General features: G+C 49.1%; 1 protein-coding gene across 1 annotated transcript; it reads left to right on the forward strand.

Moving 5' to 3' along the window:
- Window positions 1-15,823: 15,823 nt before the first annotated feature.
- On the forward strand, window positions 15,824-22,832 carry PRKAG3 (protein kinase AMP-activated non-catalytic subunit gamma 3). The gene is made up of 12 exons (XM_008690458.2): window positions 15,824-15,979; window positions 16,336-16,739; window positions 17,886-17,967; window positions 18,460-18,518; window positions 18,640-18,685; window positions 18,854-18,908; window positions 19,094-19,220; window positions 19,356-19,521; window positions 20,780-20,817; window positions 20,997-21,143; window positions 21,496-22,055; window positions 22,300-22,832. Exons 1-11 carry the CDS (start codon window positions 15,826-15,828, stop codon window positions 21,610-21,612), a joined length of 1,395 nt encoding a protein of 464 aa, XP_008688680.2. The 5' UTR covers window positions 15,824-15,825; the 3' UTR covers window positions 21,613-22,055; window positions 22,300-22,832.

A 22,832-nucleotide genomic window follows, 5' to 3' on the forward strand; every position in this document is an offset into this window, starting at 1 on the left:
CTATGCATGCTAATGTAACTACGTTTTCTGTATTAGTGGAGAGCTCAAAGCTTACGCAATGCCTAGCTAGCAGAGGGTGTGTTAACCACACCATAAAACACTGGTCAGGCATTAAAATGACATATATGTTCATTGCACTGACGCAAGGAACAGTCTCTATAAAATAAATGCTAAGTTACAAAAAGAGCAGCCAGAATGTCTCTTTCATTTATGAAGTAGAAACAGTGCGTGCAGCAATAAGGATTGGGAGAGGATTAAACATCTTATAAGGAGCTGATGTTATTCAATGGTGAAGAAGCATTTTGAGTTTTTGGCTTATTTATTTCCTCTCTGGTGGAAGCTTGTGTTTCTGATAGAGACTCCAGCTCTTCAGTAAAAAGAAATCAAAAAGGAGAAAACTGGTTAGGACAATGTCCCAAGCTCATGGGGCTGGGCAACGTCCCTTGGGGACATTCAGGGTCAGAGAGCTTTCCCTGGGCTTTTCTCCAAAGCTTTCCACCTGCCAGCGACTTGTATGTAATATGCGTTCGGTAAGTGTCGGTGGAGTCCCCGAGGTGAGAATGACGTCAAGCCTGAAGACCAGCGGTCTTCCTCAGTGCTGTCTCCTCTCAAGAAGCCTCCTTCAATTGCCCTTCAGCCCTAAGTCTTCAAATTATTGGCCCTGATTCGATAAGGGCCAGATAATGCCTCGAGGCTGTCACTGAACCGCACAGCCTGACCTTCCTACGGCCTTCAGTGCCTCTGCCCAAAAGGGATCTGAGACTGGCCAGGAGGGAGGTCCCCAAGAGCTGGAGGAGCCTCACGCTTTGGCTTCGTATCTAGCGTCCTTTCGTCAAATCTAGCAGCGTGCCTCCTTTGCTCTGGGCACGGAAAATAAATACGTCGCAGATTGGGTCCTCCAGATGCTGGAGATGATTTTTGCAAGGGGTTTATCTGGAAAGGAGGGAGGCAGAAGCAGGATTGGGCAGAGGGAGAAGTGGGGCTGTGACGCAGGCTCAGCTAAGCCTCCTTCACAGGCTCTGCCAGCTCTGGAGGGACTTTTGCCACCAGAATGTCCCCCCACGGATTGAAACGGCCAGGGCTTTATACCCCTATCTCACTTGGTCACCAGATAGGTGGGCAGCCCCGAGGAAGGGAGAGTGTGTTCTCTGCAGCTGACCCTGAAGGAGCTGACGGCAGAGACTGACTGTTGACCGCACTCGCCATGGCTGGGTAGCAGACCCTTCATGAAGGGGAGCCTGGGCGGTGCACCTCTGTCTTTATTAGAGGACATCTGACAGATGAGGAAATTCAGGCCGAAATCATAGGCATCAAGTGGTAGAGCTAGGAGTCCAGCTTGCGCTCCTGGTGCACCCTTACCCCTGCCTGTTGCCACGTATCCCACAGTGCCCCCCCCCCAGCATTGAAAAGGGTTCCCATGGAGAAAACGTTACGGAATGGACCATTAGTGATCAGAAGGGGCCACGGGATATCCAGCAGGGTCAATGGCATTCCTCACGGCGTCAGGAAGACGGAACCTGGAGTGCCCCCTCTTAGCCACTTCCATCTCCTCCCTCTGCCCCCACCCCCTTGGACTTCTGGCACGCACATCCTTTGGTGCCCCCGTCCCCCTATGCCAGGATATAGCACTTTGCCGGGTCACAACACAGCCCTCGCACGTCCTCTCTCTGCCTCTCCTGGCCTAGAGGGGTCCCTCCAGCCCTCATCTCTTCGCTGTAGTTTGGCATTGTTTTATTTATTTTTTTTTTAAATTATTTTTAAAATATTTTATTTATTTGACAGAGAGAGAGACAGCCAGTGAGAGACGGAACGCAAGAAGGGGAGTGGGAAAGGAAGAAGCAGGCTCCCAGCCCAGCAGGGAGTCCGATGCAGGGCTCCATCCCAGGATTGTGGGATCATGCCCTGAGCCAAAGGCAGATGCTTAACGACTGAGCCACCCAGGCGCTTCCTTGGCATTGTTTTAATTTCAAAAGACAACAAGGTCACATCCGTTGGCTTTAGACAGAGCTGTGATCAAATTCAGCTCAGCCATCTGCCAGCTGTTGGACAACTAATGGTCCTGCCTGAGCCTCATTTTCCCCTGAGGTAGGAACACCCACCCCATAGAGCCATCATGAGGATTCAATGATACAGCGAAGACACAGCGCCAAGTCAGGACCTGAAAGATACCAGGCTCTCATTCACTAGTAGCGGTTATTTTTTAAATAAAGAATTCAGGATGAGGATCCGGTCTTCTTGTGCCAAATGAAGAAAACAAGGATTCAAAGACAATTCCTAGAGAACCAGTTGCGTCTATGGATCATCGTCCCAGGGAAGGGTTTTAAATGAGCCAATTTAAAGAAAAGCATTGAGTAAGTATAGTCCACGTGGTATGTGGACATACAGGAAAGGACCTACAAATAATGGTGTAGGGGAAGGCACAAGTCTGCTTAGGGTCTTCCTAACCCTATCCATGCTCTGAGGGGAATAATGAGGCGTCCCAGAGAGGACAGGAGGGCCGCTGCCCCAGAACACAGCAGAGGACAAGCTCAGCTGAGCAGGGGTCCACTACCTGATGGAGAGTTCCTTAGAGCTCCCAGGGTTGTGTGGATGGCAGACTCACCCACGTTGTGGGGGAGGGGGTCCAGTCTGGCAACTCCTATGTCTTCATTCCTTCCAACAATGGTGTGCGGGAGACCAGAAGACGGGTCAGAAGACATAAGTTCTGGTCTTAGGAGCCGGTTTGCTTTGTGTTCTTGACGCAGTCACTTCCCCACTTGCTGCTTCTGTTTTCCCATATGACAGTGGGGACTGGGAATGAACGAGCTCTCAGCTCTGCGCGGGTGGGACAGCCCTTTAAGTGGTGAATCCTCGGTGCCAGCAGAGGGCGCCAGACCCTGAGGAGCAGATTGGAGGCTCCCTTGGGACCATCCCGCAGAAGGCCAAAGAGCCAGAGTGAGGCAGAAGTGACAGTTTCACACAGACTTGGGGTACCCAAGCGACTGACTGGAGGGACAGGCTCCTCAGAAGAAAGAGCTCTGTGTAAGGACAGGGCGACTGGCGTCCCAGCCTGGCCCTGGGTTAATGGCAATTAGAAACCAAACAGCTGGCATTCAAAAGCAACTTTTCATTTCAGCACAACGCTCCCCCCCCTTTGGGGGGGGCCTCTGTTGTTGGGTGGGAGTTGAAGATCTCTCCCCCGACCCCTCTCCTTACAAAACTATTTTTAAATGTTTGGAGAAAAGAAATGTAGCATCATGGGAAAGTATCATGTTCTACAGGCGATTCAAAATGTATCATTCTTACGGCATCTAAGTTCAAAATGCATTTGCCATCTAAGATGCTTAAACAAGACAGCTCTCTAGCACGTCACTGGTAATAGCAAAGAGAAAAAAACTAGAAACAACCTAAAATGTCCATCAATAGGAAAATAATAACCTATATTACAGCAAATACCATAACATAAAAGCTCTCCACATATATAGTGACAGGGTCAAGACGTACCATTCAGGAAGCAGACAAGAGCAGTGCACCAGGATAAATTCTATAAATGAGTAAACTTCTGGAAAAAAACAAAAGGAACAGTTAATGGGGCTACCTTTGGAATAACGGGAAAAGGAAGGTTTACTATTCGATTTTATAGCTCCGTATACAAAATGGGGGAATTTTCAAACAATGTGCATTGTGTGTACTGTTTTTTTTTTTTTTAATGTCAACAAGGAAAAAAATGTCAACAGGGATTATCTGGTGGGAAGATTATGGACCATTTTTGTCTGTTTTTATCTTTATGCTTTACATTTTTAAAAAACAAAAACATTTTGATGAAACCAATATTATACTGTATGTTAACCAACTGGAATTTAAATAAAAACTTGAAAAGAAAAAAAAAGTATTGTTATTTTGAATGGGTGACATAAGGTTCAAAAAATCAGGGCAATGTAACACAGTATACATGGAGAAATCTTATTCCCACCCTGTTCTCATCTAGCCCATCCCCCTGCCCATCGTCTGCCAACCCTTATGAGTAACCACTTTTTTTTTTTTTTTACCTTTTAATCCCTTTCACCCATTTCTCCCACCCCCACCCCAGCCTCTGGCAGTCACCAATCTGTTCTCTGTATCCACAAGTTCGTTTTTGGTTTGTTTTAGATTCCACATATAAGAGAGATTATATGGTATTTGTCTTTGACTTATTTCACTTAGCATAGTGTCCTCAAAGTTCATCCATGTTGTCATAAATGGCAAAAATTCTTTTTTAAAAAACTGAATAAGAGGCGCCTGTGTGGCTCGGTGGGTCCAACTCTTGGTTTCGGCTCACGTCGTAATCTCAAGGTCGTGGGACTGAGCCCCAGGTCGGGCCCAGCATGGCAGGGAGTCTGCTTGAGATTCTCTCTCCCTCTCCCTCTGTCCCTCCCCCTGCTTGTGCATGCTCTCTCTTTCTAAAATAAATAACTAAATCTTTTTTAAAAACTGAATGATATTCCATTTATATATAAACCACATTTCTTTATCTGTTCATCCATTGACAGACACTGAAGTTGTTTCCGTATCTTGGCCTCAGTGAACATGGGGGCGCATATATCTTTTTGAGTTAGTGTTTTTGTTTTCTTCAGACAAATACCCAGAAGTGAAATTGCTGGATCATAGGGTAATTCCATTTTTGACTCCATAATGTTTTCCACAGTGGCTGTACCAGTTTACATTCCCATGGACAGTTTTTCTCCACATCCTCGCCAACACTTGTTATTTCTTGTCTTTTTGATGATAGCTATTCTAACAGGTGTGAGATGATAGCTCATTTTTGATTGGTTTTGATCTGCATTTCCCTCATGATGAGTGATGTTGAGCATCTTTTCATGTTGGCCAACTGAATGTCTTCTTTGGAAAAATGTCTATTCAGATTTTCTGTCCATTTAAAAAAATTAGATTGTATTTTTGCTATTGAGTTGTATGAGTTCTTTATATATTTTGGATATCAGCCCCTCATTGGATATATAATTTGCAAAGATTTTCTCCCATTTGGTAGGTTGTCTTTTCATTTTGTTGATGGTTTCCTTTGCTGTGCAGAAACTTTTCAATTTGATATAGTCCCACTTAGTTATTTTTAATTTGCTTTTGGTGTCAGGATAAAAAAAAATCATCACCAAGACTCATGTCAAAGAGCTTACCACCTACGTTTTCTTCTAGAAGCTTAACGATTCCAGATTTTACATTCAAATCTTTAATACATTTTGAGTTTATTTTTGTGTATTGTATGAGATAAGGGTCCAGTTTCATTCTTTTGCATGTGGCTTCCAGTTTTCCCAACACCATTTATTGAAGAGATTGTCCTTCCTCTATTGTACATTCTTGGCTCCTTTTTTGTAAATCAGTTGACCCTATATATGACCCTTGTATGTTCCATTGCTCTATGTGTCTGTTTTTATACCAATACCATACTGATTTCATTACTATAGCTTTGTAATATGGTTTGAAATCAGCTAGTGTGGGGGCGCCTGGGTGGTGCAGTGGTTAAGCGTCTGCCTCCGGCTCAGGGCGTGATCCCGGCGTTATGGGATCGAGCCCCACATCAGGCTCCTCCACTATGAGCCTGCTTCTTCCTCTCCCACTCCCCCTGCTTGTGTTCCCTCTCTCACTGACTGTCTCTTTCCTGTCGAATAAATAAATAAAATCTTTAAAAAAAAAAAAAAAGAAATCAGCTAGTGTGATGCCTCCAGCTTTGTTCTTTCTTAATTGCTTTGGCTATTTGGGATTTTTTTGTGGTTTCATACAAATTTTAAGATTATTTGTCCTGTTTCTGTGAAAAAGGCCACTGAGATTTTGATACAGATTTTGTTGAATCTATAGATTGCTTTTGAATAGTAGAGACAATTTAGCAATATTGATTCTCCCAATCCATGAATACAGACTATCTTTCTATTTATTGTGTGTCTCTTCAATTTCTTTCATTAATATCTTGTAGTTTTCAGCACATAGGTCCTTCATCTTCTCAGTTAAATTTATTTCTAAATATTTTATTATTTTTGATGCAATTAGAAATGAGATTCTTTTCTTAATTTCTCTTTCTGATAGCTCATTATTAGTGTCTAGAAACAACAGATTTTGGTGTATTGATTTTGTATACTGCAATGTTACTGAATCCACTTACTACTTCCAACAGTTTTTAAGATGATGTCTTTAGGGTTTTCTATATATAATATCATGCTGCCTGCAAATAGTGATAGTTTACTTCTTCCTTTCCAGTTTGGATACACTTTATTTCTTCTTCTTGCCTAATTGCTCTGGCTAGGATTTCTAGTACTATGTTGAATCAAGCAGGTGAGAGTGGCATCCTTATCTTGCTCCTGATCTTAGAAGAAAAGGTTGTGGGGCGCCTGGGTGGCGCAGTCGTTAAAGCGTCTGCCTTCGGCTCAGGGCGTGATCCTGGTGATCCGGGATCGAGTCCCACATCAGGCTCCTCCGCTATGAGCCTGCTTCTTCCTCTCCCACTCCCCCTGCTGTGTTCCCTCTCTCGCTGGCTGTCTCTCTGTCACATAAATAAATAAAATCTTTAAAAAAAAAAAAAAAGAAAAGAAAAGGTTGTATGTTAGCTGTGGGCTTGTCATATATGGTCTTTATTGTGTTAAGGTATGGTCTCTCCAAACCAGCTTTGTTAAGAACTTTTATTATAAATAGATGTTGAATTTTGTCACATGGTTTTTCTGCAACTATTAACATGATCATATGATTTCTACCCTTCATTTTGTTAATGTGGTGCATCACGTTGACTGATCTGTGGATGTTGAACCATCATCCTTGCATCCCTGGAATAGACTCCACGTGTTCATGGTATGCGATCCTTTTAATGTATTATTATGGGAAACCACTTGTATTGCTTCATGTAATCCCACTGCTGTTTCTTTGTGCGGACTCAAGCATATACATGGATAGTCTAGTCCCTCTTTCACAGACTAAAGGTAATATATTATGTACACTGCCACATCTTGCCTTTTCTATTTAGCAATGCCCTGGATATCTTTCTCTTTCACAAAAATATCTTCCCCATCTTTCTCCTCCCCTCTTTTCACATGAGTATTTATTGCTATAAATCTCCCTCTCAGCACTGCTTTAGCCTTTACAGGGATGTGGAAATCAAGGCTCAAAGAGAGTAAGTGGTTTGCTGATAGTCAAATAGGCTAGTGTGGCAACATCTCTTGGCTGGGCAGAGCAGGAGCTCTGTTGAAACCCAGACTCTTCTCAAAGGTTCTCTGTGGCTTCTAGATAAACTAGGGCATTTTAGGTAAGAGTTTACATGCCATCCAGGGGCTTTGTAGGAGAGGACTTGAACCTGGCCTATTATCGTCATTTAAACATGTACAGCTGTTGAGCTGGGATTTTCTGAAGAAGATAAGACTGGGGGAAGGAAAGAGAGAGAGAATGAGATCACTAATGGGTCCCTGAGATAAATCACTGTGTGTAAAAGAAATCTGGTAGAGGGCTGTAGAGTCAAGATGTTGGAGGATGCTGTGACTCCAGGCAGGAAGAGAGGCTGCACTTGACCATAATCCAGTACCCCCTCCACCCCTTGAGGTTCTGGAAAAGAGAAGGCTGTGATGCAAGGGAATGAAGAGTATTACTTGGGGCCAGCACCTGGGGTTTTGAAATAGCTAATGTGAAGAAGTAGATGGAAAATTTCTATTGGCCAAAGAGAAGGACAGAAGCCACAGAGGTCTGTGCTCAGAGGAGTAAAGAAATGGCATGTGTAACAGTGTGGACAGTAGGGTGGCCTTAGTCAACAAAGAGAAGGATGACTGTGCAAAGGACGGCACGGCGGTGGAACTGCAGCCCAGCGTGAGAGCTCTAACTATTTGCAGAACATGTTCCAACTCCTACAAGGAATTCGTGGGGGAGGGGGTTAGTCCCAGGGGAAAATAACTGGTCTTTTTGCCAATCAAAAGGGTATCACTTTGCCCTGAAGAATTTTGGCATATCAGTTGCAAAAGTGACACATTTACTAGGGATCAACAGCTGGGATATGAATACATACAGCTCTCGCTGGTTTATTTTTGTCAGTATTTTAATTGAAATCAACATCACAACCTGCATAGCAGACATTATTATTCTCATTTAATACACGCGGACATTAGAGTCAGAGTTTTCCAAGCTCACACAGCCAGAAGCACACTCACCTCATTCCCTGACCCATTTTCTCTTAAATCCAGGTGCACATTTCTGATGTGATGGAGAGGCGGGCACATCTCCAGAGATCCTGGCTTGCCACTGGATGGAGAGTGGATGGTACTTTTTCAGAAGGGCATGAGTGCATTGCCTTTAGACACAGGCATTTTTTAAAAAAGATTTTATTTATTTATTTGACAGAGAGAGAAGGAACACAAGAAGGGGGAGTGGGAGAGAGAGAAGCAGGCTTCCCACTGAGCAGGGAGCCCGATGTGGGGCTCGATCCCAGGACCCTGGGATCATGACCTGAGCTGAATGCAGATGCTTAACGGACTGAGCCACCCGGGGGTCCTCTCTCTCTCTTAAAAAAAAAAATTTATTGGTTAATGTAACTGAAAAACCCAGTGGTAGGTCTTCAGGTACAGTTTGATCCAGGGGTTCGGTATGTATCAGGAGGACCTGGTCTTTCTCATCATATCATGGTTCTTTTGCCCTTTATTTTTCCTTCATTCTTAGGCAGTTTCACTCTGCCTGATAGCAGAACCTCCACACTTACATCCTCAGCTCCAAATCCAGTGGAAAAGTGCTCCTATTCACTCCAACAAAAGTTCCAAGATTGACCTCTATTCGGTCAATGTCCCTTTCGCTGTGGCTAGGGGAATGTGATGTGCTGATTAGCCAAGTCTGAATCAGAGGTAGACTTCCTGGAACCCACAATTAAGCCCCTCTGAAAACCATGAGTTTTGAGATTGGAGGAATCGTGGTTTCCTGAAGGAAAACTTGGGGGGTTGCCAAAAGAGGGGGTAAATGGATACTGGGTAGACACAAGCACCATCTGTCCACTTCAGTCTCCAACAACCAGCAGAAAAAAGCTCAGGAACAGGGCCCTTGGGGCAGAATATACTGCATTAACAAGGTGCTGATTCTATCCAAGTCTTTGGGACACTGACATAGATTTCAACCACACGCAGACAGGACGAGAGCTGGAGTGTTTGGGTGACTGACCTGAAGGCTGCCCTCATAGCCTCCTAATCACTCTGCACAGCAGACCCCATTTGTAATTTATCAGGCTACTCCCGTTGGCCTCCTCAAGCTGTTTTTCTCCCTCTGATATAAAAATAACGCTTTAACAGGATCCCGACCCCATGTCCCAGGCAAATCAGCTATCCAGAGATGGCAGCCAAATTCACCCTTGGGGCAGGGTGCAGATCCTTATTACACCCAGTTTTGAGAGCAAGCCAAGAAATAGGGTTTCAAGAAATATGATACCATGACCAGAGACTAAAAGCAAACACCCAAAGAGTATTGATTTCTCAGCTAAAGGCAGTACCTTCTGCTGATTCGTCCTGCCAAAGATAATGGGCAGCAAAAGCAGGTGTGGGGGCTCTGAGAGGCTAAGGGCAGGGGCAGGGCAGAGAGCTCAATCTCTCTCTCTCTCTCTCTCTTTTTTTCACAACTGGAACATCACTATGGGTGTAGTGTTGAGCAGTGCTGGGTTCTGCCCCAGATGAAGCCCTCCTCTGATCCCAACCTCAATACCACTATCTCATAGTGATGGTCAGCGTGCCCCGTGCCTGCCCGCCTTCAGAGCCTTGTAGCTGGAGGTCTAGGGGCACCGAAAGCAGGTGGCAAGGCACTAATTATAGTAACCACTTACTGAGCATCTATTACATGACGGGCCTGTGTTTTATTTACAATAAGCTTTGGGCTTAAGAGTGTGGCCCCCGAGTCCAGAAACACTGGTCTTGACGCTGAGCTCATCTCACTCGCTTTGAGGTTTTGATCAAGTTAATCTCTTTATACCTCGATTTTCTCATCTGTAAAATGTTAATCATATGTATATAATAATATTAATGCATATTAAAAATTTCAAACTTAAATAACACACATACAATAATATTTACCACCCAGGGTGGTGAGAGATTACAAGAGATACTGCACACAACGTGTTTTGCCGTGTCTGGGAGGTATTAAGCACTACATACATGTGAAGGATCGTTATACACACTTGTCATTTCTAACCCTCCCCCAGTCCTGCAATGTAAATGCATTAGCTGGAGAGAGGATTGGTTGCTGTAGCAAAGCTTCGATTTGTCAGTGGCTTAAGCAAGATGGGACTTTATTTCTCTTTATAACGTGACAGCCCAGAGGTAGGCTGGCCAGCAAGGGGGCGGGAGAGGTTCTGTCATTTCCAACCTGCATCTTCCACCATTGGGCTCAAAGGGTGCTCCAGCTCTGACCATCGTATCACAATTCCAGTCAATAGGAAGAAGAAAATCTGCCCCTTCCTTCTAAGGTCATTCTTAAAGTCCGCATATAACACTGATGCTCAGATCCCATTAGCCAAGCTTAGTCACATGCACATACTATCTGCAAAGGGAGCTGGGAAATATAATCTTGCAATTAGCCAAAGTTGTGCAGGTTACTCGTAGAGGAAAAAGGAGAGAGTAGATACGGCTCTGCCAGAGCCCACCATTGGGCTGCCCCCAGCAAAAAACACAGTCAGCAGCCCTGGAAGGGAGGCATCCAGGCACTGCACCAGCTCAGAGCACAGGATCTCTGAAGGATGAGGTGTGGATGGGATCCTACGGTCTCGTGACCTGTAAAATAAAAGGCAGATAATCTGCTCCTCCTACTCTCCATAGACAACAGTGGAGGAGGAACAGGATAAACTCGGTTAAAACATCCACTTCGATAGACCCTTCTATTATGATAGCGTGTCCTTCTTCATCTCTTATTACACTCTTTGGTCTAAAATCTAGTTTGTCTGATATAAGGACGGCTACTCCGGCTTTCTCTTGGAGTCCATTAGCATGATCAATGGTTCTCCACTTCTGCACTTTCAATCTGGACGTGTCTTTGAGTCTAAAATGAGTCTCTTGTAAGCAGCACATCGATGGGTCTTGTTTTTTAATCCATTCTGATACTGTGTCCTTTGATAGGAGCATTTAGTCCATTTACATTCAGAGTAATTATTGAAAGATATGAATTTAGTGCCATTGTATTTTATTACCTGTAAAGTCACTGTTTCTGTAGATTGTCTGTTCTTTTCTGGTCTTTGCTACTTTTGGGCTCTCACTCTGCTCAAAGGGTCCCCTTTAATATTTCTTGCAGGGCTGGTTTAGTGTTCACAAATTCGTTTAGTTTTTGTTTGTCCCGGAAACTCTTTATCTCTCCTTCTGTTCCTAATGACAGCCTTGCTGGATAAAATACTCTTGGCTGCATCTTTTCCCCATTTAGCACGTTGACTATATCCTGCCAGTCCTTTCTGGCCTGCCAGGCCTCTGTGGACAGGTCTGCTGCCAGCCTTATGTATCCACCCCTGATGGCCATTAAGGAGGGCACTGATGTAATGAGCACTGGGTGTTATAGGCAACTGAGGAATCACTAAATTCTACCTCTGAAATTAACAATACAGCATATGTTAACTTAATTGAATTTACAGAAAATTAAAAAAAAATTCACTTGGAACAGGGAAAGAAAGGCAAACACCCAGCAGTCACTGGGTCTTATCAATTTCCAAACCCAGCTGGGCAGGAATCATAAAGCTGCTTCCCCATAGAGGAGTAAGTTCTTGGGCGATGCCTCTGGAAGCCACTGCTTCTGCTCTCTGGGAGGACCTCCCCTTTTTATTAGCCTATGTGGCGTCTGGTGTTGCCTCCTGGGAAGTTATCCCGTCCCCAGAATCCTCTATGGCTGCACTGGAGAATATGTCCTTGCAGACCTTATAGCTTCTATAGACCTCTTCCCGCTGGCGTACATCTGGAAGGCCGATCAAACCAGCTTTTAGTGACCAGGTTTGTAGTTTCTTTGCCAATACAACACCCTCAGAATCTTTTTTTTTTTAAGATTTTATTTATTTATTTGTCAGAGAGAGAGAGACAAAGCACAAGCAGGGGGAGCAGCAGGCAGAGGGAGAGGAAGAAGCAGGCTTCCCCGCTGAGCAGGGAACTTGATGCAGGGCTCAGTCCCAGGATCCTGGGATCATGACCTGAGCTGAAGGCAGACACTTAACCGACTGAACCACCCAGACATCCCCACCCTCAAAATCTTAAAAGGCTTCTGACCAGTTCCATATTTGAGTGACCACAGCCAATGGTCTCACAGAGCCATAATTTCTGTGCCTGATACTCTCTGGACATGGTGTACTTTCTATTCTCTCTCACACCGCTGGTAGCTATCTTGAGGCCATCTGAAAAAACATGCTTGGCTGTGAAGGGAGCCTCCCTTCTTCTGCCCACTGGGCCAGCTCCCACTGTCGCTGAACAGAGTGTGCTTGAGAAAGAACTATAGGTACAACCCCGGCTAAGGCTGCCTCTTTCAAACCACCTCTTACAAACAGCCCGAGGGCATCTCTCCCGTAGGTCTTTGTTAGTAGCTGCAAGCCACAGCCAATACACACCGACAGTCTGAGTGTTTCCATCCAGTTTCTGTGACGTATATACGCTCTGTTAAGAGCCTATGATTTACCTCTCAAGGCATTATAGATGACTGTCACATCATATGTTTTGCTATAATATAACAATTGTCAGCACCTTACCAACATACAACACTGTTCCTTGTTATCTGCTGCCCAATCTCTAAACCAATGTCACTTGTTTTGGACTTTTTGGAGCAGTGCCACTTACAGATACTAACTCTGCATTCATTAGGATGCATGTTTGGTGCTGTACCAAAGACCCAATTTAAGAATGACTTAAACAAGAAAATTTATTTCTCTCTCATATAAAATCATCTGTAGACACTCTAAAGCTGGTAGGGTGACTTTGAAACCTTTAACAAGCATCTTCCATTTGGGGTATAAGATAGCTGCTCTAGCTCCTGCCATCACATCAGCATTCCAGCCAGCAGACGGGGCAAAGGAAAAGGAGGAACCCACGCCTCTTTCTTTTAAAGCCTGCCCTGGAAGTTGCTCACATCCCTTCCACTCACATCACTGTGGCCAAAATTAGTCACAAGGCCTCATTTAGCTGCAAGGAAGATTGGGAATCTGAGTCTTTGTTACCGACAGCCACTCCAGCTAACATTCAAGTGATTCTACTACTAAAAGAAGAAGAGAAAAATAGATAGTGGGAGGCAACTGGCAGTCTGCCACAGAATGTTTTTATCCTCATTTTACATTGGTAGAAACAGGCTCAGAGAAAACAAGCAATGCTTTTTAAGGTCATATGGAGAACAAACGGCAGAACATGAATTTTAATCAAGTCCATCTGACCGTAAAACAGGCTTTCCATCACATCCAGCCAACATATTTTGGTCATCAAGGTGCCCACTGTTTACTTGGAGATACGGGACCTTCCCACGTGACTAGTTAGGTAAATGTCAGCTCTGAGTACCTGAGATAGGCACACAGAACCGGTGCTATAAGGAGACCGGTGCAGTGAGAGTGATGCCATCAGGGAAGACTGTCTTAAAGAAGAACCCTCCCACTGGCCCTGTAGATGGAACAGGCCTAAGGCACAGGGGGAACAGAGCATCGCAGGAGAAGGCAACGGTGTGATCTGCACCTGTTCTGTATCGGGCCTGGTTGTGAAGGTGGCCCGGAGCTTAAGGGGAGGTAGAGGCTTTCCAGGTCCAATGCATCGCGTCTCTCCAAGGATGGTCCACTTGATCCTTCCACTAGTGGAGGCATCCCCTTAGCTGTGCCTTAGACATTCTGTCTGCTGAGACAAGACAGGAACAGGCCACAGGAATCCCGCAGAAGGAGAGCTGCATTCACCCCCCCGTACTACCCAAGACACACAAGGAAAGGCAAAGTCCCTTCCCTGATCGGTTCTCCTCCACCCTCCCTGGAGGCAGGACAGAGGCTTTGAGGGGTGATGAGAAATGTGTTCGGTACATTCAGCAGGAAATCCAGTAATCCATTACTGAGTGTCCAATCCAGGGCCTGAGACTGGGATGGAAGAGGCTGGAAGGAGAAAAGGAGGGGCGGGCAAAGAGAGGGGAGCTTAGAGCAGCTGGGTCAGCATTCCCGATTTGGACACTGACTCAGGCCCCAGGAATGCCAAGGAAGGGGGGTGGGCAGCCACCAGAGCCGGGCTGGGATCCTGTTGGCACCCGGAGATGTAGGGACAGCACGGACAGAGGGATGTTGGGACCAGGGCTCCCACACCCGGGGACCCACCTCCAAACCACTGGTGGAAACAGATGTCTCTCCCCTGGGCCCTCAAGGCCACTGCACAACTTGACGGTGATTCTCCCACCTCCCCACCTTCCCGGACATCCCACTCCAGCTCCTCCAAGCAGGGAAAGGGACAGGCTCCTGGGACTCCAATGGGGACATCTGGACACACAATGGCCACTCTCCTGGGACCACCCACAAACCCCTTGGCCCCAGCCTCCCAGCTGGCTCCAACTTGCCCTTTCTAACTCCAACACCACCCACGACTGCAGTTTGAATGAGGAAGAACCTTGAGCTCAACTCGCCTCCATTTTCCGTCCTTTGGCACCTGACAAAGATGAGAAGGAACCCAGGATGCCGAGAGCCCACCTCCTCCTGCTGGTGCCCCCCCAACCCGGTGCTCCAAGCCACCTCCCCCGGAGTGAGGTCCTTCATGTTTGTCCTCAAAGACCCGGGAGGGAACCCAGGACCCGGCCTCCAGATTCCAGGTGCGCCCCTGCCCTCCCCACCCTGCCCCAGGCTCTGGGCGGGAGCAGCTGAGCCTGTGGGGCCCTCCTTCCCGCTGCCTGACACCCAATCAGAGAGAAACCGATCCGGGGAGGGCAGGGCGCCAGCGGCCGGGCCCAGAATAGTGCTGAGCCGCTCGTGTTGCGCACTTGTTCTGCAGTTGCTCGGGCTTGGCCGCATGGAGCACGCGCTGCCCCGGGTACAGGGGTCCCGGGGGACGGGCGCTGGGGCAGCCCAGGCCAGGGGATCGAGAGCGCACCACACTGTGGGAATGTGTGTGTGTGCGTGTGTGTGTGTGGTCTGGATTCTGTGTGTGTGCGAGCATGTGGGCATCTGTGTATATGTGTGTTCTTCGTCTAAGTGACGTATGTGGTTCCGCGTGGATCTGGGAATGGTCGGATGTGTGTATTTCTGAGTGTGTCTAAGTGTGCACGGGTGTGTGTGCGTGCATGCACACGCAGGGGGAAAAGAAGCTCCCTGTGGTTTGGGAATGTGGGACATGTTCCCACCCCTTCAGACCTTCTTCTCCCCACAGAACCCATCCTGGAGCCGCCTGGGGGGACCTGAGCCTCAAGGTAGGTGGGGCTGCCTCCTCCTTGTGGGCCGAAGAGCCTCTTCTCCCACTTCCTTTGTCTGCCACCTCTCTGGGTCCCCAATCTCCCCCGCCCTCATAGCCTGGCTTTTTGTCTCTTTCTCTCCTTTTCCTTCTTTTTCCTGTTTCTTCTTCCTTTGTCCCTCACCTCCTCCTTCCTCTTTCAGAAGAAGAACTGGGGGGATCTAGAGTCCAAAGACTCTGACCCTAGTTCTGACCTTATTTATCACGTACTAGCTGTGTGAACTGTGGCAAGTTGCTTAACCTCTCTGATCTCAGGTCCCTCTTTAATAAAATAAGGGTGAAAATAATCCCTCCCTTATAAGATTGCTATGAGGTTTGAGTGAGAAATGTATAGAAGAAAAACCCTTGGGGAGCTTGCAAATATTAAATATTATTATTAACATTTTAATTGATTTTGTTGTGTTACTCCCTATTAACCAAACAGGCCCCATTCCCCCTTCCAGAGATGAGCTTCCTAGAACAAGGACAGAACACTCCATGGCCATCACCGGCCATGACCACTGGCTCAGAAAGAAGCCATGGGAAACAGGGGGCCAAGGCCTCAAGATGGACAAGGCAGGAGGCCTTGAAGGAAGGGGAGCTGCCGGGTCTGGGGGAAGGTGAGGCCAAGGCCAGTTCTGGGGAGTTGGGAGTGGGGGCAGTGGGATGTCCCAGAGCCCGGGGCTGGGGCTCTGCTCTGGGTCCCTCCATAGCACAGAGATGGACCCAAGCCTCATCTTGTAGCCTCAGTTTCTCCACATGGGAAAGGTCAGCTGCATTGACGAGCCAGGGGCCCAGCACGGCCAACTCAGGACAGAGCCACTACCCTAACTCTGAGACTCAGCTTTCTCACCTGCAAAATGGGGCCACAGCACCCAGGCTTCCCAAGGCTGCTGTGAGGTTGACCCAAGCCAGCAGATAAGAAAGTGCTCCGGAAGATGGACTTACTGTGCTCTTCCCCCCACAGATCCAACAGATCCCCAGGCCAGGCCACCTGCTGAGTACATCAGGCTGGAGGCCACATTCCTCAAGGCCACACATTTGTCCCAAGCTGCTCCCTTGGCCCAGGTGGGCTCCCCACCTGCCGAGTGGGACATCCTCCCCCCTGACGACGCAGCCTCAGCCTCAGGCTCCAGCACAGATGATCTGGAGCTGAACATAGAGTCCCCAGCCACGGCAGCCTGGGGGTATGAGCTGGGCATGGTGGAAGAGAGGCCGGCCCTGTGCCCCTCCCCGCAGGCCCTGTTTCCCAGGCCAGGCTGGGACGACGAGCTGCAGAAGCCGGGGGCCCAGGTCTACATGCACTTCATGCAGGAGCACACCTGCTATGATGCCATGGCGACCAGCTCCAAGCTGGTCATCTTCGACACCACGCTGGAGGTGAGGCCATGGCTCTGCCCCACCTCCCTCCTCAGGGGCTGCAGCCCCCCCACCTCACACCTTCCAGGACACCCTGCCGGGCACCCCCTGCAAGTCTCCTCCCAGAACTCCTTCTGAGCACCTTCTCTTTGTAATTGTCATCCCAGCTCCGCCATTTAGTATCTGTAGGATCTTGGGTCAGTCCCTTTACCTCTCTGGTTTCTAAAACAGCCATAGGGGGACGCCTGGCCAGTTCAGTCGGAAGGACATGCAACTCTTGATCTTGGGGTCATGAGTTCAAGCCCCACATTGGGTGGAGAGATTACTAAAAAAATAATAATGATAAATAAAAAATGAAATAAAATGGGGACAGGAATGCCTGCTTTGCCCTACAAGTTTCAGAGGACTCCTGGGACCACCCAGGATAAATGGGAACACTTCCCAAAGTATGTGGAGGACATAGCAGGGTGGCCTAGGGACAAACAGCAGGGAACTCTTGGTAACAGAAAATTACGATGAGCTCTAGTCCCTGCTTTTCCCTTAGGCTAAGCTACAGAACGCCTGATTCCGTTCTTACCATCACAGAGAGCAGGGCAGCGTTTCTAGAAGCACAGCATACGAACTGTCCACAGTACGCTCTTTGATTCTAGTGGTAGATGAACAAATATATTTATTTTAGTAGCTTTGCATGTATTTTAATATGCATTAGAAAAATACACCTGGAATAGATACAACCAGTATCTATTAGATAGATAGATAGTATTCCTTAGGAGGAGGCCACGTGAGCCAATGTCCAATTTATTTAGAGAGAAGTATTTTGGAAGTAGTATGTAAAGAAGTATACCTCTAGTGCTTAGATTAGCAGAAACTATACTGTGTGTGACTGTCCACATATGGCTTCTGAGTGGAATCGCTCGGTTAGTTTCCCACGCCCTGGTGAGCCCGGGGAAGGGGTCACTGAGGTGCCTCTGGCCACCAGCAGCCTTATCTCTAAGCAAATGCGCCTGACAAGGATCACGTCTAGGGGGTGCAATGGCATAGGAAAGGCAGTCAAGCTCATGTATAGGAAACTCTGGGAGAAGGCCCCAGGGGAGGCCCCTGGTTGGGACAGGGTAGCACCGAGGGGCGGGGAGAGACTCACCCCTCACTGTTCTCTCTGGCCCTCAGATCAAGAAGGCCTTCTTTGCCCTCGTGGCCAACGGCATCCGGGCAGCCCCTCTGTGGGACAGCAAGAAGCAGAGCTTCGTGGGTGAGGAGGGGCTGGGAGGCAGAGGTGGTAGGGAAGGGGAAAAAAGAGATCTTCAGCGGGCTGATTCTGGGGCTGAACTCTGACACGCCACGGGCTTGAGCAGATCCTCGGGCTGAGCCAAGCTGGGGGACTGGCACGGGGAACGTCGGATCCCAGTCTTGTGGTCGCCAGGTGGGAGACCCCATGCGTGGAGTAGGTGTGACCAGCTGACCACTCCAGCTCTACTCCCCTCTGGTGCTAGATAGGAAGAGAGGAAAGGGAGAGGAAGAAATTAGGAGAATAGAAGGTGGGGGGAGGAGAGAAATTACAGGGAAGCATAAAAGGGACGACCCCATTTCTGAGGCGTGGGAGGGACTGCCCTGCTCCCTTCTTTCCACATTTCCCACAGCTGTCTCAGTCCTCGGCCTCTGGCAGAGCGGGCAAGGGGGTCTGACCCCCAGCCTGCCTCTCACCACAAGGCCCCAGGCTGACTGCCCTTTCCTGACCCCGCAGGGATGCTGACCATCACGGATTTCATCTTGGTGCTGCACCGTTATTACAGGTCCCCACTGGTGAGGAGAGGGCTGGGGGTCCCAGGGGGCTCCCATCTGGGCTGGGACGGAGGGTGGCTCAGGGAGCCTAGTGTCCCGAGGGGCCCATGTCTGACTTCTGGAGTCCTGTCAATGTCTCTAGGTCCAGATCTATGAGATCGAAGAACATAAGATTGAGACCTGGAGAGGTGAGCTGGCGGCAGTGTGGGTGAGTGTGGGGCCAAGCACCTGAGGTGGAGGATGGGCGGTGGGGATTTCCTAGAGGGAGGGGCCAGAGGGAGGAAGTCAGTCTGGGAGCTGCCAGGTGACAGGCAGGGCCGCCAGCTCCCTGGGCCTGACTCTGGCTTTGCCTACAGAGATCTACCTTCAAGGCTGCTTCAAGCCCCTGGTCTCCATTTCTCCCAACAGCAGGTAAGAGTCCCCAGCCACCCACCTGCACTTCCTTGCCCCGAGCAGTCCCCTTCCCTGGCTCTTCTGTTCTGAACTCATGGGCTCATCCTGCAGGGGACAAGGGAGCCTGGACACCCTGTCCTCCTTTGGCAGGGGCTGGGGTAGAGGGTGTATCTCCCCCAGACCCACTGCTCCCACCTCTGCAGCCTGTTTGAAGCTGTCTACACCCTTATCAAGAACCGGATCCACCGCCTGCCGGTCCTGGACCCGGTCTCGGGCGCCGTGCTCCACATCCTCACACACAAGCGACTGCTCAAGTTCCTGCATATCTTTGTGAGCCTGGCCACAGCCTCGGGGTGACCTGACGGGTGCAGCGCTTGGCCCCACGGACCTGACCAGGGAGGGAGCAGCTGGGAGCCCTCGGGCTGTGGCTCCACCCTGATCCGCACCTGTCCCTGACCCACCCAGGGCTCCCTGCTGCCCCAGCCCTCCTTCCTCTCCCGCACCATCCAAGACCTGGGCATCGGGACATTCCGAGACTTGGCTGTGGTGCTGGACACGGCGCCCATCCTGACGGCACTGGACATCTTTGTGGACCGGCGCGTGTCTGCGTTGCCTGTGGTCAATGAAGCTGGTACCTGCTCCCGGGAGTGGGGCTGGCTGGGGTGGGGTGGCGGCAGGCAGGGGTCTGTGGGCATCAGCTCAGGACCCAGGGTGGAGTTGGGGCTAGAAGTCTGCCTGCTTTGAGTCTTGGACCCGTTACTTAGCCTCTCTGCGCCTCAGTTTCCTCCTTTGGGACATGGGACTCTTGACAACACCCATTCCCTGACTTCAGGGGCTGATTTGAAAGGAATATGTGTGATAAAATGAGCATGGTGAGAGGAAACAGGAGATGAGGCTTTTAATGCTAATTCATCCTAAAAGGGGCCATGGGATCCAGCCAGATGTCACCTTTTCTTGCTCTGAAGAGGGGTTAGAGGGACTACATTTCTTTAGTTGAACCATGTCTGTAAATCATTTCAAAGTTAAAATTGTTGTAAGGAAGCTAGATACCAAGAAAGGTTTTGATTATGAAAAATTTCAAATGTATGAAAATGGTAGGAAAACCGTACACTGAAATCCACATATCCATTACCTGGACTAATTCCTGTTATATTGCTGTAACCAGGGTTTCCCCCCCCCTTTTTTGCTGGAGTAATTTTAATTACAGAGATCATGTCATTTACCCCTTACCTCTTCAGTCTGTGCCTCTTAAAATCAGTGTATTTCCCATATCACCTGACAAAGCTAAATAATTTATTAATATTATCTAAGATCTGGTCGTAATTCTTATTTGCTCACCTTCCCTGAGAATATCTTTTTACAGTTGATTTGTACAAACCAGGATCCAATTAAGGTCCATGCTTTGCATTTGCTTCTTTGGTCTTAAGTCTCTTTTAATCTGGAACAGTTCCCTCGTCACTTAATTTCTGTGACAGTATCATGGGTCCGTTGTCCTGTAGACTGTCCCAGCTCCAGCTGTGTCCCTGCTTTCTACAGGTGGCCTCAATGCTGTTCCTTTATTCCCGGGTTTCCCCGTAAACTGGAAATTAGATCTAAAGGCTTGGTCAGATTCAGGCGACCCATTTGAGGCCAGGATATTTCAGAGGTGACACTATGTACTCGTGCTGTGTCATATCAGGAGGCGTGTCAGGCTGGCTCTCTGTCCGTAATGCTGTGTGATTCATAGGTTCAGGTGGTGACAGCTCCATGCGTCATTTTGAAGCCAGTAGCCTGGGAGGGGTGGGGGGGTGTCCTGTAATTCCTCCTGAGAGCCCACCCCCAGCCCTTGCACAGCATCCCCGTCCTTATGTGAACCTCTTCCCTTTCTCTCCCCACCCCCACCCCTGCAGGACAGGTCGTGGGCCTCTACTCCCGTTTTGATGTGATTGTAAGTGTCTGCGGGAAGGGGGAACGGAGGGTGCCACGGGGAAAGGCTGTGGGTGTGAGGATCAGTAGAGGGCTATCTGTGGACCAGAAGGACCTCTACGAGTGGAGAGGGGGCAGTATCTGCGGGTCCGGAGCCCGGCTGAGGGGCTGACTCACATGGCACTTCCCTCCCTGCCCCAGCACTTGGCTGCCCAGCAAACCTACAACCACCTAGACATTAGTGTGGGAGAAGCACTGAGGCAGAGGACACTGTGTCTGGAGGGAGTCCTTTCCTGCCAGCCCCAAGAGAGCCTGGGGGAAGTCATCGACCGGATTGCCCGGGAGCAGGTACCCCCTGCCTCTCCATCTGCGCCCCCAACACACACGGCCCAGTCCTCATGAGCAGCCGCAGCTGTCCCTGTACACTGGGCGCCTGCCCTGTCCCCCTGGGTCATGGCCATTTCGAGCTCTCAGTGTCCACACTGCTCTGCAACTGGTCCTGCCCGTGGGGCCCTCGTGCTAAGGGCCACAGCCAGTTGATCACCCAGAGTGGTCAGAGCCACCCCTAACTGGTTTCTAGGAGACACGCTCTTGCTCCCCCAGTTATGTTACGTGGATGCGCCTGATTCTTGGTGCTAACCTTGCTGGCCGCTGTAGCCGCGCGGCTCTGACCCCTCACGGACCGTCTGCGGACCCGCAGGTACACCGGCTGGTGCTAGTGGACGAGAACCAGCATCTCCTGGGTGTGGTGTCGCTCTCCGACATCCTTCAGGCGCTGGTGCTCAGCCCTGCTGGCATCGACGCCCTCGGTGCCTGAGAATATGTGAGTCCTCCCTCCCGGGCCACCTTTCGCACGCCGAAGCCAATGAAGGGAGCCAGGGGACCCGGCCTTCATCTTCCCCCACCCCTGTTTGCTGGTTTGGCTCTGGTTCAGGTAGGCTCTGCCCTGGGCCATTGGCCTCAGCACAAGTCCACTGATCTTTCGGGGCTCTCGGATCTCAGACCGAGGAGCCTTGAGGACGGGAGTGGCCCAATTCATTGCTGAGGAGCCCCATGAAAATACCAAGTGTCAGGACTCACCGTGGGGCCCCCACTTAGTCCCCGTCACAGCTGAGGTCATGGAGGTCCTCATGAGAGGGATGGGCAGGGGCTGGGGTAAAGGCAAGGGCAGTGATGTGATTTCAGATGCTCCAGGGAGACTGACCTGCCCTCTCACAACTCAATTCCCGCCTGCTCGGAATTCCACTGGAAGGAAGCAAGGTTAATAAATCTTTGTTGAATGGAATTTCCATGCTCAGTAAGAACTACCGCCGGGAGGAGGGAGCTTCTCTCTAAGTACTCATCTCGGTCAATTTGACACGGCCTCAGCAGCTGGTAGCATGCTTGTTAGGGTTCACACAGATTCCACCTGCTTGGCCGCGGATGGCGAGACAAGGTTCCCGGATTGGAAAGGCAACCTCCCCCCACCGTGTAGTCACTGTCTTCCCTTCTCTTGTCCCCACAGGCTTCTCCAGCCCTCCCTCATTGCCCCTGCCCTGCCTATGCTCCCAGAAGCCCTCACGAATGCCCAGTGCACCGTGGGATGGTGAAATGGAGAACGGCTGAGTCAAGCCTGGAGATCCACGAACCGGAAGCACTGGGATTACCCCAGGGCCGGCTGCTCCAGTGGGGTCCTCCCTCCATTCTCATCCTGAGCACCAGCAAGCGCTGTTCTCATTCCCCAGTGACGGCCTGGCTTTGGATCACTGAGGATGAACCGTCGAGAAAACACAACAAAAAAGAACCACCCATGAACTTGAATTGTAGAAATTTCACTCAGAAAATGCCAGCCATTGGACCTGAACGTGTGGCCAGGCCCCCGAGCTTGCTGAATTCGAAGACACAAGGGAAGGTCTCTGATGGACAAACACTACGACTGGCATTTCTTTGGCGCACAGAGTGTTAGCCCACTGAAATTTCTTTTTTCATCTTTTATTTATAACAAAACCACAAAGAAGATATGAATTAGTTAATTACATAGTAAATACAACTCAGTCC

This window comes from Ursus maritimus, unplaced genomic scaffold, assembly GCF_017311325.1.
Source record: "Ursus maritimus isolate PB19 unplaced genomic scaffold, ASM1731132v1 scaffold_1, whole genome shotgun sequence".
In the NCBI taxonomy this organism is placed as follows: Eukaryota; Metazoa; Chordata; class Mammalia; order Carnivora; family Ursidae; genus Ursus; species Ursus maritimus.